Source organism: Melanotaenia boesemani, chromosome 8 (assembly GCF_017639745.1).
Source record: "Melanotaenia boesemani isolate fMelBoe1 chromosome 8, fMelBoe1.pri, whole genome shotgun sequence".
NCBI classification, from domain to species: Eukaryota; Metazoa; Chordata; class Actinopteri; order Atheriniformes; family Melanotaeniidae; genus Melanotaenia; species Melanotaenia boesemani.
Genome location: NC_055689.1, coordinates 17325762 through 17342510, shown reverse-complemented (window position 1 = coordinate 17342510; position 16749 = coordinate 17325762). Strand labels below are relative to the sequence as shown.

General features: G+C 36.6%; 1 protein-coding gene across 2 annotated transcripts in view; it reads left to right on the top strand.

The window, feature by feature from the left end:
- The first annotated feature begins 370 nt into the window (after positions 1 to 370).
- Positions 371 to 16749, top strand: part of eif2b3 (eukaryotic translation initiation factor 2B, subunit 3 gamma) — a 34705-nt gene continuing 18326 nt past the window's right edge. Inside the window, exons 1-5 of one of the 2 annotated variants that reach the window (XM_041992962.1) lie at positions 371 to 689; positions 1871 to 2023; positions 4747 to 4904; positions 11774 to 11933; positions 12114 to 12225. In XM_041992962.1, coding sequence (XP_041848896.1) covers positions 1876 to 2023; positions 4747 to 4904; positions 11774 to 11933; positions 12114 to 12225 — 578 coding nt within the window. In that variant the 5' untranslated portion in view covers positions 371 to 689; positions 1871 to 1875. Of the gene's footprint in view, positions 690 to 1857; positions 2024 to 4746; positions 4905 to 11773; positions 11934 to 12113; positions 12226 to 16749 lie in introns of both variants that reach the window. The other variant, XM_041992963.1, reaches the window with a different exon arrangement.

The following is a 16749-nucleotide window of genomic DNA, read 5'->3' as shown; positions in this document are numbered from 1 at the left end:
ACGATCACAAAAATTACTTTAATGAATAAGTAACTACATTTATTTACAGAAATCAATCTACATACACATAAATAGAATAAGAATGATAAAGTAAACTTTTAGGAGTTTAGTTTATTTGATTAATATTTTTGAATATCCTTTTCCTCCTTTTCTTTGCTGGACAATGTAAAAATAAAATTACATTTTGCAGTATTGCATTAGATAAGGTTGATGAAATTATATAATTTGAAAACGCTTTCAATGTTGAAAGAAAATCACTTGGTTTTTCGCTAAAATAAATAAATAAATAAATAAAAATGAAAAAACTCGTTCTATGACTTTTAACAATCGACTACACTTCACTAGGAACCACATTTCAGAGGAAGTTGTTTCTCCTACGGACACACTTTACTGAACGCTTCAGGATGTCATCATACTATGCTAGCTGATAGCTTATTTTTACGCAGTTGGTGTTAAAATATCCGGCGTAGAATTCCATTTTTGTTACCACATCTCATTTGAGTAACTGTTTTTCTGTAACGGACGTGTTGGGCTGGTTGCGAACTGTCTCAAGACAAGCTATTTTGTTTATTCCTCTGTGCTAATAGTTAGCCAAGTGCTAACAACAGTGACAGCAACTAACTTGCATGTGTCTTCCACCGCTGTCATTTCTTGGCACGCTGATTGATTTAGAAAAAACGGTGTGACAGGTACGTAGAAATTTATTTATATATTTATTTAACAATTTAGACCGTTTTACATTCTACTTAGAGCACATATTTAAAGTCATGATGTGCATGAAATCAGTAGCGTAGCGAAATATATTCCTTATACCGCTTGTTAATTAGATGTCACTGACAGTTTACTGTGTTCATTAAATGTAACTTTAACATAAAAATGATGAAAATAGAACTGCGTGACGAGTATGCAAACAATGGACCCTCTTAGTTAATCTAAGCGTTTCACCAGCTTTGCATACTCGTAACTGATAAAGTTAATTTTATTGTTCCACCACAGTGCTGTCCAACAAATGTTGAATATTTAAGCGTCATGATTAGTCAACCTGTTGTTTAAATGATTTTCAACATAAATATTCGTTTCATAATTTTTCTGAACAATTCAAATGAAAATTCATATAAACAATCATAGTGAAAGCCATTCATTTTATGGCCATCTGTTCAATTAAAGATTAAAAACTGCTAAATGGTGTTAGGTGTCAGTGTTTTCTCTATTTTGTTTTTAATCTTGTAAATTAATACTTGTATAAATTCACATAGAGTAACTACATTCAGGAAGTTTTTTTTTTTATTTATTTATTGACAGAAACTGAACAAGTCTTAACTAAATACAGCTTGGATTCAGTTTCTTGTAATGATTTAAACATTTCTTTACACACAGCGTTTGTAAGAAATTAGCCTCCAACTTACATTTTAACCTTACCTTATCTTCTAAGTGACTCTCTTGGGCTTTCATTGCAGCCAGCTGGTTGTAGGGACTCTCCTTTAGTCTGTCCATTACAGTTAAATTGGGATAGTCCAGGAGGAGATATTTTCCACGTCTTGCTTTAAAAAATTTTTGCTGAATCATAAAATGTCACATAAAACTTTTGATACATTTGGTCAAATCAAAGAGGACATAATCCTAATATGTTGGTTTCTTCAGCAGTGTAGTCCTCAATAAATGTTGGAGAACACTTTCCATTAGCACTCATGAATTCTCAAAACATCAGGAGCTGCTACTGTTTGATGTAGCACAGAGCCTATTGATGAAGTGATCAGTAACTGTTTGCTACTTGTATTTTGGTCCATGTATGTTTTATGATTGTCAGTATTAAGCTGTTCCAGTTTTGCGTTTCATTATTAATCTAACATTGTTTAGCTTTTCCCTGCAGACATCATGGAGCTCCAAGCGGTGTTGATGGCAGCTGGAGGGGGCTCTCGTATGACTGATTTGACATACAACACCCCCAAACCTATGCTTCCTGTTGGCAACAAGCCCCTAATGTGGTATCCCCTGAACCTGCTGGAGAGAGTGGGCTTTGAAGGTGACAACCTTTTAGTTTTGTTTTTAATTTCACTTATTCATCACTTTCTTCAGTTGCATCTGTCTCTCTTCACACTAAGTATTATGAGTAGTATTTTTTTGTGCCAAAGACAATAATTGAGTTATATAGAAGTATTGGTAAATATTCTGCAAGTCATGGCTTATGATATTATAGTATCCTCTTTACTATAATACACATTGATGAAATGTGATGGTAGCGGGTGTGTGTTGAACCCTCCATCCCAGCAAGATGCAATAATACTGCAAGTAGGTTTATGTGACCTACTTAGAAATTCTGGAACATGAAGTGGAAAGAATGACCTTTAAGAAGAAAAATTAACCTCCCACTTACATTAAAAAAGACTTTTTTTGCTTTTTAAATTTACTGTAGAGAGAAAATTACTGATGCTCAAGAGAAAACTGATAAGGTTATTACTACTAAGATACAGACAATGTTATAGCTGATTTTCTGTTCTAGAAGAACACATATAATGTAGGGATGCAACTAATGACAATTCTGATGGTCGATTAGTCACCGACTTTTAAAACGACTAGTCGACCAATCGGATTATGTATCTCATGATTATTATAAATGGTTCTTATTTTACTCTTAGCTTTGAAATCTCGCATGAGGTTGTTATGTAAGTTCCTCCTCTTTAAATGTTCGAGCATTGCAGATGTATTTCCGTGGTATGTAAGGTCCGCTTTACAAATCTAATATGCATTTAGTTTATCTTGTAAGTTTAACGTGAAGTTGTCCCAGACTTTTGACGTCCTCTGCCGCCGTTTTGCTCCCTGGTCTGTCGCCATATTTTCCCCTAGCGGACTTTATTGCACCTGTGCAACTCTCAGCAGAGATAGGAAAGAAGACGATGTCTCACTCTGTAGGTTTTTTCTTTTTCATCATTGAGAAGAATGGGACTGCCTCCAGCATACATCAGAGATTGTTTACTCCCAAATAATTTTACTGCATGTGCCGATTGAGATCCTTTGGTGGGTGTTTCTCTGTAGAAACTCTGTTGAGACACATTTTAAATGATCTTTTACTTAAATGATTCATGTTGGAATATATTTAAATAAGCAATCCTGTTGTTTTAGTTACTTATGATTTATTATATTGTCAGTGTCATACAATATAGTAGTCTGGCTACTATAAAGTATAGAAAAAATATTTTTATTGAAATTAATTAATTATTTGAACAATGTACGTTTTACAGATACCAGGCAGCTGTGTCTTGTACTGGGGCATGTGCTGGATACCATTTCTGGGCCTTTGAGGCATAGACAAAAATAATCTGTAAATATTTAAAGCTTTGCTGCATTGTTGATATAGGGAGCCATTACCATGGGAACAGTCAAACAAAGCAGGACTATGTTCAGCTCAGGATTTTCAGTATCATGATGTGGATTCATTTCTTACCGGGTTGACTCAAATATGCTGGAAACCTAACAGGTTAAGTTCCAAGATCAGCGATCAAAGCAAGGAACAGCCCCACCTCCCAACTAATCTGTTCTGTTTGAAAATTAAAAATGTGGGTAAAAAAAAAACACAAAGCGTGAACCCCTCTCTAACTCTGAAGGGAATCAAAGAATGACTATTATGTTAAACATTTATCTGAAGCATCTTTATAAGAGAAATGTCAGCGGAAGGATATACTGATGTAACATTAAACAATTACTCTAAAGCTTCTAAAAGTTCCTGCTGACTTTTAAAGATTTGAAATTAACATTAATTTTGTTTATTAAAAGAATTACTGGAGTATAAACATATCTTTGCCTTTTTCTCATACATTTTAAGGGTCAAACAATAAACCCACTGACTGATTTTAATAGTTTTTCTGTTTGTTTTGTAAGTGGTGCAAAAAAGATTTTGGACAGTCAAAATTATACCTGACAAAGCAACACAGAAAATGTATCCGGTACTTTAAGAATACATGTACATTACATGCTTTTACCAGAAATTGTTTTCCCCAAGCTTTTGCATTTCAGTAAGAAAAACAATTCTGTTTCGTACTTCTTCTCAGTCACCCAAGATCAATGACAATTTACTCTTTCCTATCTGAAGGGGAAAAAAAGTTAGCTTGTATGTTTTCCTCAGCAAAACTGGTATGCTCAATTTTCTGTATTCATCATATTGATTCTAAAGGTTTTCACTTGTCATACTTTTATCAGTTTGTCAGCACATTATTTGCTATTATTAGCTGTGTATTTCCTGTCTAGTTTTGTTTGACTGTAGCATGCAGCGGGTCCACAAACCCAGGACCTTTATCTTATAAGGGTAAAACAGTTTTTTTTTTCGGACTGCTGTACTTGCCAGTAAACTGGACTGTTCATTATAAAAGCCTGCAGTTCCTCACTAGCCTAAATACATGTTGCTTTCTAAACGTAACCATCTTGTGTGGCCAGCAGTTTACTGTTTGCAGCCTGCTAGCCAAAGCTTTGCAATTAGACTTTACTGGGCTGACACAGCCAGACTGAACAAATGCCCCGTAGAAACCATGTTATGCAGACCAGGCTAATTAACACAGACAGACTCTACTATGTTTTGAATTCATAAAGTTGTCTAGTAATACCTACTTTATAAAAAACAATTTAGCAGTGGTTGCAGCATCATTTGAAGTTCACAATACATTGTTCTCAAATAAACATCTCCTTTGATGCATGTCTTCTTACTGCACTCCGTTTTATCTAATGGATGCAAATTTTTCATGGCCTTTTTCTCAGAGGTCATAGTGATCACCACCAAAGAGGTCCAGAAGATGATGAGCACAGACCCTAAAAATAAGCTTGACGTGAAAATGAAGCTGGACGTGGTTTGTATCCAGGAAGACGGGGACATGGGCACCGCTGATGCTCTCAGACACATCCAACAAAAGATCAAGGTGTGTGTTGGTTTGGTTATGTATACTTCTCTAAAATGCTTATATGTGGAAAATGTAGGCAGCCACTGGTCTAATAACATTTAGACATTTTAAATATTTTTAAAAGTTATCTTTTATATTCACCCACGTAAAAACTGTGCGATTAAACCACAGACTGAATATAACTGATACATTCATCCAACACACCATCACCCATTGGTTTAACATCTGTTTAATTATTTGGCCATCTGCAGACCTGAAGGTATTAACATTTAACAGACTGCATGTATCAAATGTGATGGCTTACCCAAAATGAATGAGAATGCCCAATTCTCAAAGTTTATAAGAAAATTACAGGCGCTGACCTTCACAATTTTAGTGCCACTTTCCAAATTTTGAAGTTTTACTGTTGCTTTTATAACTGACATCGTCCTGCACCCTGTTTTCCTGCTATGGTTTCATTGCACGAGTGGAGAGATAAAGAAGTAGCGCTATTAACGGGTTAAGTCCAGTGTTTCTGTTTTTATTTGGATCTCTATTGTTCTTCTTGGGGTCCAAGTCCAGTCCTCAAGAGCTACTGTCCTGCAATTTCTAGATCCATCCCTTCTTGTACGCACCTGAATCAAATGAATGTCTCATTACCAGGCCTCTGCAGAACTGAATGACATGCTGATGAGGGAATGCAACCATTTGATTCAGGTGTGTTGAAGAAGGGATGCATCTAAAAGTAACAGGATATTAGCTCTTGAGGACTGGACTTGGGTACCAGTGGGTTAAGTCAAGACATTAACCTCTGAAATGTAAAGTACTGCATTTTGACATTTTGCTTCCACTAAAATTAACCTTATGGATTTGGGTGAAGAGCGAAACACCACCGCACTGCGCATTTTGGTTTAATATTAAATGAAAAGGGAGTGTTCAGTAATTTGCAAGAGGTTATGGGTTTGTTTTGCAGCATAAAGTTGGCACAAAAATATATGGACAGATCCACCACCAACCTACATTAAGTGTATGTGTGTTACAAAACTAAAACAGATTATTAAAGTGATAAATTATTAACTACAGTTAATGATTTAATAGTCTTTTATTTTATAAGCCTTTTCTCTAACAGAAACCTGATGGACTTAATAGGATAGGGCCCATTTAACAAAAACACTGATGTGTTATAGTGTTTGTAACCATTTTTTTTAACAATCTTAAGTGGTTGAGAAAACGTGGTAGAAAGAAAGTTATAAATGAACAGTTTAATTAGAGGGGAAAGCCATCGGTAGCTGTATTCTTGATACAGCCACTGATACCAGTCAGCACTGCTCTGTCAGTCAGTGTTTCGTAAGGGCCAGGAGTAATTTAAGTGGGAGTGTGTTCTGCTTGATGATCCATAATTTTCCCTGCCCTGGAAGGTTGCAAAAGTGCCTCATTTCACCTTTTTAAAACACACACAAACATTTACAGACATGCACATGTACACATGCTTTCTTGGTATCCATGACCCCCAACTCTAATTTCCAGACCACCCCCTTCTCCCCTCCTGCATCCTGCACGCTGATCCCTCCATCCCTCCCCTCATCCGATTCACTTTAAACAGATGAGGTCATAGTTAAGACTCAAACTCCCTGTGCTGCCAGTGTACCCAGTGCACCATTTATTCTCATGCAATAGTCATGCACATCTGTGCAACATTTGTGTTTGGGTATGTTTGGATATATGGTGTCCCTCTGTATATGCCATGGTTCTGACTGGCCGCCTGTGACCATCCCAACATGAGGTATTGCGTTTTATAGAACTAGGGATGTGTTACAAAAACAGTTGGTCTTGTTCAGGAACTTGATATAAGTGGAAAGTTGGAAATACAAATTTTTTAAGTTGTAATTATCTCCTGTCATTGACTGTTACAGTGACTTTTTAAGTCTTGTATGTAAAATTCACCATATTGATGAAGTAAATATATTATTGTTTTACTGTGGAGTAGAAACATTTTTTAAACATGTTACAATGGTGGTAATTGTTTTAGTATAGTTATTTTACCATTCATTTTGAACAAGGTCAGTTTGTGACTGACACATTTACCAGAAAAATCAGAGGGTGCCTTTGAACAAAATAAGTTGTTTTTGTTTTTTGTTTTTTTTTTGCTCTGGTAAGGTCAGGTCTTTCACGTCTTTTTGATAGTCATGAGACATATTCATTTATACTGCTAAACTGGGTGACAGCAATGTTGAACACAGACTTAATTTTAGTGGTTCTTGATTTTCAGTTGCATTTTGAATAGAACTGTCACAATCATGACATTTTAGTTGATGATTAATTATCACCCAGTCTATTATCAAATCAGATTTTGATCACTAGAATTGGCCTCTTTGCTTAATTTTTGCTGTATTTCTGAAAATTTGAGTCATCCAAATTATTCAGCTCATCTCCTTCACTTGGTCTAAAACCAAATAATGGCGGTAGTATTGGCATGGGGCTATTTTGTCAAAGATTTTTAGAGTTTTTCACATGATTCATGCCAGCAGATTGTTTTTTTAAATGAAGTTGGTGCAGTGGTGCAAAGCAACATTGTAATGGTTCTGTTATTTTATCTAATGGTTTTAACATTTATGCAAAATGATCAAATTCTGCCTAAGTAATTGTGATAACACAGTTATGTAATAATTGCTGCTGGTGACATTACTTGTTTTAAAGATTAGATTTCAATTTAGTTTAATTGGTAAGCTATGATAAGTTAACTAATTTTATACTAATAAAAAATGGCAATGAATATTTTATTGTATTTTTGTCAACAGATAGCCATACACATTATACAATAGAAATATTTTTCCTCTGGCTTTTGAATATGTCTTTACAGATCCTTGTTATTATTGCTAAAGAGTTACTTGATAGATGCTTGTTATATCGGTGTTTCCACACATTCACACACTTCAACAGGACTAGCTCCTGCATGCTCCTGTTGAGAATCCGTCCGTTAATCCGTCGAGCAGCTCGCTAGATTAGAGGCATTGAGTTACACACACTCACACACTGCAAGGTGATGAGTGAAGGACCGTACCCGCGGCCTGCCAAATCCCAGTACAGAGATCATTCCATCTGTCAAGCCGGTGCATCAGCACAGTAGAGACGCACCGACACACCTATTCGTGTCTTTATGCAAGCACCATCCCATGAGGGGATTTGGTGTAAGCTATCAAACAAAATACTTACAGGAATCAGTGTAGACTGAGCGAGCAGTGTGGCTCATTCCTCTTGATTTCTGAAAGGAGAGATTACAAGCAGCATATTTTATTTTGTTCACTTTTCAAACACTAAAAGTTACACAAAGGTGGATGGTTGTGCTGATGAATGCTTGGATCTTTCACAATAAGCCAGAGGAGTGAATGAAGTACCTTACATTCACTTTTTTTGCTTTGTAAGCTCAAAGCCTCCTTGACATTTTCATTATCATTTAGGCTTAATCATCTGGCATTGGAGTTCAGAGGTTCACCTTTGGTCCTGCATGTTTGTCAGCTCGTAATTCTTAAAAGAAAAGGTGAAGATGGAGAGATGGAGCTAGGGCTTTTCAAAACAGCAAACATACAAAATTCATAGTTTTTTTTTTTTTTTTTTTTTTTTTTTTTTTTTTTTTTTCCACTGTACCTCTTTTAATGAGCTTAAGCCACAATTCAACTCTGGAGGTCTTAAAGAAAATAGACAAGTTTTTTGTGTTCATCCTACCACATGTGACATTCAAGTCAAGACATTGTACGTGACTTATATGAGTAGTTGCTTATTTTACATTCAAGACAAAAAGCTAATGGGCTGCATTCTTGCTAGTGCTTGGCATGGTTGTCTAACAGCAAGAAGGATCCTGATTTGATCCTCAACAGGGACCTTTTTATGTAGACTTTGCATTTTCTCCCCCCTACGCATTCACTCTGGATACGCCGGCTTCCTCCTACATTTCAAAAACATTGGTTAATAAATGGTGAAAAACCAAGCTGCAGACAAAACTCAAAAGAAAACATAACTGTTTGTTGATTGCCACTTCACAGTAATGAATCAGTATCAACTATGCATATGTTATCCAGATTTTCAAGAGCATAGACCTAAAACAGTAAAAAAAAATAGTTGATCAGTAGAAAAATATTACTTTAGAAGTAAACATTGAACATATAGCTGTACAAATAACTTGCGAATAGAAAACTAGTTAGTTCTGGTGTTATGGATTTGTGTCTTTTCTTATTTTATGTAAGAACCAAGTGATCGTCCTCTAGTTTGGAAATTCTTGGTACGTATGAAGTATTTTTTTATACACAGTTTAAATCCTGTATGTGGTAGTAAATAGCAGGCATACACTGACTAATGCATCTAATCAGAGAGACATGTTTATTGTAAGTAAAACTAAAGCAGGAAAACAAAAATCTTAACCTCCTAAGTTGGCAACAATTGCATAAGCAGTAGTTTTGGACTGAAGTCGGCTTCCACCGGGACCACTGTGTGTCTGCGTGTGTGATTTCTGTGAGCATCAGTGTGTGTGGTCCTGACCTGTCCAGTGATCCTAGCTGTTGAAAGGCCAAAGTGTCTCTCCAGCTGACTCCACTCTGCTGTCGCCTCTTAGTGTGTGTGTGTGTCTGTGTGTGGGCTAAATGTAAGCATGTTTTTGTCCATTCGTGTGTGGGTGTCTGTGTGTGTGTCTTGTGTGATCTGTTTCTGAACATGTGCGCGGGTTTGTCAGGATGTGATAGAGGTAAAAGAAAGTGGAAAGATCTGAGTTTCAGTGTTGGTAGATGTCCTGCAGACACCATCAGTTTTGCTGTGGCAGCTTCCTGTCGCCAGGACCAGACTAGAAGGACTGAAGTTAAATCTGGGTCAGCTAGATGACCCTTCAGTCCACTGATACCACTCTGCCTCATGTAAATGTTCATTAAAGGTTTTGGATTATGCTTAAATCTGATTAGTGTTTAGTGAAATTCTAAAACAAATGTGTCTTGAATTCTTTGCACATATAGCAAACCATCTGCAGTGTGATTGTAGTCAATTCATTGTTGGTACATAAAACTGGAGAAAACATCACCTGTTTCCTGCACTGTAAAATTTAAAACCTTTTGCCCATACTGCACTGTACAACACTTAAGCCACATATGATGCACTGCATATTCGCAAGAAGTATATGTTTTCAAACACTTTTGTGTTTTGTAAGGGATCATATGTAAATTTACAGCTACAGACAGTCAAACTTTGGCCAAACTTGCAAGACGTTCTTGACTTTGACAGATAAATTTGCACTCATGTCTTCTCATTCTGGAGCAGCTGTAGACTCTCTGCTCAAGTACTTGACTGTGGTCTCTTCTCTTTCATTCTGTCCATCCTGTTTTAGACAGAGTAGCAATGTCTCTGTCATTAAGGCTGCTGGCGCTAATGGTGGGATTAGTTTCTATGCTGACAGCCTTCATCATTAAACGGACAGATGGATACCACAGACACACAAATGGGGGAGCGCCCTCATGCAAACGCACACACATGCAGACATGAAACATTCAAGGAGCTTAGTTAAAATGACTGATGTTTCTTCCTTCCAAGTGGGGGTGGAGTGAGATGTGGCACCAGAGCATTTTCCTCTCTTTGAATATAAGGCAAAATTTTATTCACATTTGGAAATCCAACAAGATTCTTGCTTTATTTATAACTTTTTTCTTTTTTTTTTTTTTTTGTGAGGGATGTTAAAACAGCAGTGCTTTTGGATCCTTTTATATGAAAACGATCACATCCCGCCGTTCATGGTTCAGTATACAGGTGGAGGTGCTGAAAGTTTTGATTTCATTTTTTTTTTTTTATCTTTTTGCCTCTGCCAGCAATGACGATGATACAATGACACAACCACACTACACGTGCAAGCATTCTTGTGACCAATGGCAGCCAGAATTAATGGTCTTGACCCATTTTTCTAAGAGATAAAAAATATTTTGGCAGCAAGTCTGTTGTACGGAAGAGTATTAGGGCCACTGAAGAAAAAAAAATAGAATTCTGAGAAAAAAGTCAGAATTCTGACTTTAATGTCAGAATTGACTTTTTCCCAGGACTGCTGCTAACAAGGAACCCCCAGTGGTGTCTGTGTCATCGTGGGAGAGCAGGAGAGAAATGACAAAGTTGAATATTAATGATTTTCTTCAAGACAGAGGCATCTCAGAAGACCAGATATCCTTGTTGGAGGATTAAAGTCAGAATTTTGACATTAAAGTCAGAATTCTGACTTTTTTCTCAGAATTCTATTTTTTTTCTTCAGTGGCCCTGATACTCTTCCGTACTGTTGCATATTTTATACACTAATTTCATATTAGTTTACCCCAACATTATAGCTAAAGTATGACAAGGTGATTCATATTAAATATTTTATGAGAAACACACATGATCAGATAACATTATTGCATTAACAGAAAAATCCTGACATCTGGATAAACAGAAAGTGGTAAAAGGTGCTGTGATGAGAGTTTAAACCATTTAAACACATAGCCTAAAGCATTGAGCAGGAATGTCTCATTTTTATCATTTTAATTTTTCTTTGTTTACAAAAGAAGTTCAGAATTTAATATAACTCTGTCATCATGTCTTGTACAGGACATGTTTATAGGGCATTGCTGTCTCGTATATTCCTGTGTAGTCTGTCAACTCAGCAAACCTGTCTTTATAACCACAACTCTCCCTCTAAATTGTATTTCATGCACTCTTTTGTGGTTTTGTAAGGACAAGCCAGAAATCTCTTTTAAAATTCCAAAATCTCTGTACTTGGTGAAACAAGCACAAGTCCCATTAAAACCACGTTACATGCAGTGTGATGCAGACATTTTGTTACATCTTAAAATGATACTGTGCCGTTAATGGACTAACCTGACTGTTTCTTTCTCTGCAACGTTTTTCTGCAGACCGACGTCCTGGTAGTGAGTTGCGACCTGATAACAGACGTGGCACTTCATGAGGTGGTTGATCTATTCCGAGCCCACAATGCAACGCTGGCCATGCTTATGAGCAAAGCTCATGAATTCACAGAGACAGTCCCAGGCCAAAAGGGCAAGAAAAAGACAGGTAACCCAAAAATTTGTCATTCAAGCAAATAAAACTACAATGCATCTGATATGGTTCATTGTTAATACTTATGTACTGTCATTTCCATGCTGTACATATTTCTGTGTAACTACATTTGAGTGAAAACACCAATGTTGCAGCATACAACAATGATTGATTGATATAATGGATTTCTTGCAGCTGAACAGAGGGATTTTGTTGGTGTGGATCATTCAGGGAAGAGGCTGCTCTTCATGGCTAGTGAGGCAGATCTGGAGGATGGACTCTCAGTTAGGAAGTCCATCATGAAGAAGTAAGTCAAAGAAATGACAATGACATGCTACATAACCTTTTAGTTAAAACAATTTATTATTAATCCTGTCAGTTGTTTTTCCTGCTTATTAGGTGGCCTATTTTAGGTTGTTATTCCACTGAGCTTGGATCGGTGTCAAAAGTTTGGTTTAAGTTAAATAAATTGTTTTCTGGCTTCAGAAGAGCAGTTGTTAAGTTTCTAATCAACAAGAGTATGTTTTGAGGTTCTGTACTGGATGTGCATGACTTTTTTTGTAACAGGAAGAATACTCTAAGTGGGTTTTGTTTCTCAGTCCTAAAATGCATGTATGTGTGAGAGAGGGTGTTTTGGGAGCTCGTAAATACTTCATGGAGCCAAAGCCACTGTAAATTCTGGCCAACAAGATGGGGGCCTGAGCAGCTGCTCACATGCTTCTCTTGAGCTACACGCACTTATACACACGTGCATATCCATACCTGTGTTTGTGTGTGTGTGTGTATATATATATATATATATATATATATATATATATATATATATATATATATATATATATATATATATATATATATGTAAATATTAGGGCAGGGCGATTAATCGGATTTTAATCGCAATTATGATCTGGGTTTTCAACGATCATAAAAATGAAAGGATTTGATTATTTTTGTCCTTCACAGTTTCCTCTTGTGCTGTTTTGAGTTGCAAATCAAGCGCAGCAGGCATTGCAGCGCTCTGCTGCAGACTCCTCACACAAACAGAACTTTTGTTAATGCAGTGGACAATGCTCGTCTCCCTAAGGACTTCTTCCAGTAGAGTAGTGTCACTCTTTTGGACCATCCTGAATGTTCCCCTGAATCCCATTGAGAATGTGTAGGGATGGACGGCAAGGGAAGTTTAGGAAAAAAATGAATGTCAGTTCTAGACAGTGGATGCCCTTTGTGATGCCATCTTCACCACATGGAACATGCCTAAATAAATATTTGGAGTCATCAACAAAAAAAGGTGGAGCTACTCACTGCTGACTCCTTTTGACACTTTCAGTTCTGTTTTGGGTTTTTTTTTTTTTTTTTTTTGGGCAACAGTCTTTAACATTTGATCAGCTCCCTTTACTCCTAACATTGTGACTGTTGCTCCTGTTTTTCTTTTTGCATGTTGAAGCTCTATTTACAATCTGGTTACGATCCACCGTTGCAAAATGTAAATACTCGTACTCTTTTACCCAGTGTTAAGATGTTCAGGAGTGTATATATATATATATATATATATATATATATATATATATATATATATACATACATATATATATATACATACATATACACATACATCTATATCTATATATATACATATATATACAAGGAAGACCTCAGTGGAGAGAAAACAATCACACACTGTCAGAGTGGTATGGAATCAAATTGATCCCATAGATAAACATTTATGGCTGACAGTGAAAGGCTTACCATCTTCAAGTCACTTCTGACCATTGATACACTCACATGTCACGCAATCATCCAAGGCAGATGTAAAATTCTCTTAACATACAGTATTTACTGTCTGAAGTAGTAACAGAAGAAATCCCTGAGTTCTGGTTCTCCATATAACCCACCAGGAGGTACTTTTACAAGATCTGACTGTTTTAAACATCAGTGCTGTCCAGCCAGTATTCACAACTCATTCACAAACCATAGGTTCCTTCCTTTGGGATGCACTTTCTGCATTTAAAATATGCATGCAGTCTAATGCGTGAAACATTTTTACACACCGATTTCTGACATTTTAACTGTTAAGTATTTCTTCAACTTCTGGGTCTGTCGATCAGCAGCTCAGTTGTGAAAATACCAAAGTTTATTTGTCTTTTGTCCAAGTTATTTTTTTCTTTACAACGCCATTATTTGGCAACTCCCAAATTGCCTGCTTCTGTACTTTCATACAGTTCTTTTTGTCCAATTTTCCTCTTTCATTCATTATTTTAGCCATCCCTGTTCTATACATCCTTTCACACTAACCATCTGTTCTTTAATACTTCCATCTTTGTACATCAGCCCATGTGCAGTGATTTTTTCTTTCCATGGTTTCCACATGGTTGAGGTGTGTTAGCTCTAAACAGCCTGCACATGTGAGTTTGTTTGACCTGGAAATTGCTTAAACGGTGTGAAGGGACTCCAGCAGAGCTTCGCCTGGTACATTACATCTCCACCTGTCACAACATCTTGGAGGCAGGCCTGGAGACAGGATTAACTTTGTAAAAATATGTTGATTAAAAAAATCTAAATTATCCAGGATGAACTCTGGTGCGATATTACTATTTAAACTAGTTCTGTTAGAGGTTTTGCTATTAAAAATATAGATAAAGCAGCTTTTGCATAGCAGCTGAGGAAGATTGGATCAGATTTTTGAGTAATATACTGTATCTTTACTTTGGTTAATTTTGGAAATTGTTGTGATTATGCAGCACTGTCATAAGATGTACCAACTTTTAAAAGAACCATCACTGTCAGGTGCTGATATTATCAAGGCAAAGTTAGCAGGTCATCTTATGCCTCTGCCTGTCTTGTCATTTTTTCCTTTTTGTTTTTGTCTCTCTTCAGTATTTTCTCAACTTCAACATTTGTCTGATGGTTGGCAGAAAATGAACAAACCATTCTGACAACTGTTTTAAAGCTGCACTACTAAACTTTGGCAGATTTTCTCACTTTGGTGCCCCCTAATAATGATTAAATTGGTATTTATCTTGCATCTTGCCCTGTCATCTTTTTTTCTGAATTTCCAGTGAATTAAAGCCAGTCGGATGTTGATTCTTGTCAAATATCTTGGTCTTTTGCTTTCTCTCTTTCTTTTCCTCACTTCCTTCGATAATGTCGTCTTGGGTTTCTTTGCTGAATCAGCCATGGTCTTCATCCAAAATGGCCATTGTGTTCATTTCTAGTTGCTGGCAGGTGATGCGGTACTGAAAAGCAAAATGCAGCTGTCACGTGTCACTTTATGTTGGAACATGAAGTTGGGAAATTTCTAAGTCATGAAATGCTGAAGGCACTGAAACTCCTCGGAATGTACATAATAAATGTTAATGTGCCTTTAAGACAAGGCAGAGTTTTAAGGTCAGAAACTTTTGTAGTATTTTTTTTAATGACTTTAAGTTTAAAGAGAGTAAAAGTGAAGCTACATTATATAAAAATATTATAAGCGAGATCACAGGAATAAATATATACAAGAATAATTAACATGAGATTCAGTAAAAAGGGTTAACAAGGGGTAGAAATAAAAAGCAAATGAGAAATTAAAGTGCGAGGGGAGATTTCACTGTTTTAACTGGGATGTTCCGATGCCATTTTTTAATGTCCAATACCTATTCCGCTACCTGGGGTTTAGGTATCTGCTGATAACCAGTACCGATCCGATATCTGTGTTATTTATTAAGAGGTCTATGAATTCTCTTTCATTCTTCTGCTTCACGTGATAGTGACATGGATCTGATTGACATGAGACTGTTTGCTAGCGAATTGGGCCACCCGTTCAACAATCACATACGTCATCAGTAGTCACTAAAGAACATTTTACACTGGAACTGGAAGAAATATTAAATAACAAAACAGAAACAATAGAATGGACTCTCAGTCTCATTAACAATGAATGAAAGCCAAACACAGCCAAAGACAATAAGTCTGATAGATACTAAAGTCTCTGTTCTATAAACAAAATTGGCTTTCAGAAACCGGCAAAACTGTCAGTTGTAATTAATATATAAATATATATATATATATATATATATATATATATACACACTTCTACATCATTGCTGTTTGTGAAGTCGAAATATCTCCCCTCATCGGCCCAAAAGTAACTCGACCCACTGAGAATCCTCTTGAACCTCTCCGTTAGCTGGCATTGCTCAAGATGTGTATTCCAACGTGAGAAATCAAAGCGTGAGAACGTGAGAAGCCACTCAAATGCGTGAGTCTCACGGCTGATGCGTGAGAGTTGGCAAGCCCTGTAAACACATGCGGCATACCGGCTCGCACAGGTGGTTCACCACGGTCTCGTGCTGCAACATGCTGATGTCAAATATGACACGAGAGAGATCCCTCCGCAAGAGCGTTCAGTCGAGATACTCCATAGTGAAACCTATTGTCATACAAAGAAAAATGGGATTGGGCCAAAGTCTATAGTAAAGTATGACAGAAAAAAAAAAAAAAAAAACCCTAATAAAAACTTTTGCGGCCAGCAATTTTTAATGCCATGTAGGATGATGTGAAACTGTGGGTGGAAATAAAAACAGGGATGCTGGATAATTCTGCTCTTGAGTTTTTAAAGTAACTTAATGTTACACTGCATATTAGAACAATTCATTGAATGACATATTTTCATACAGTTCATTTGCATTCTCCATAAGTAACTGATTAAATGGGTAGCTAGCATGGTAGGAGAGATATCACAAGAAACTAACAAGCTAGCACTTGGCTAGGTCTTCTGCGCGATTGGCTAAGAAATTGTTAGCTGGCCAAACTAGCAGCCAAATGAATAAAACCAACCTTCATGCTGACAATT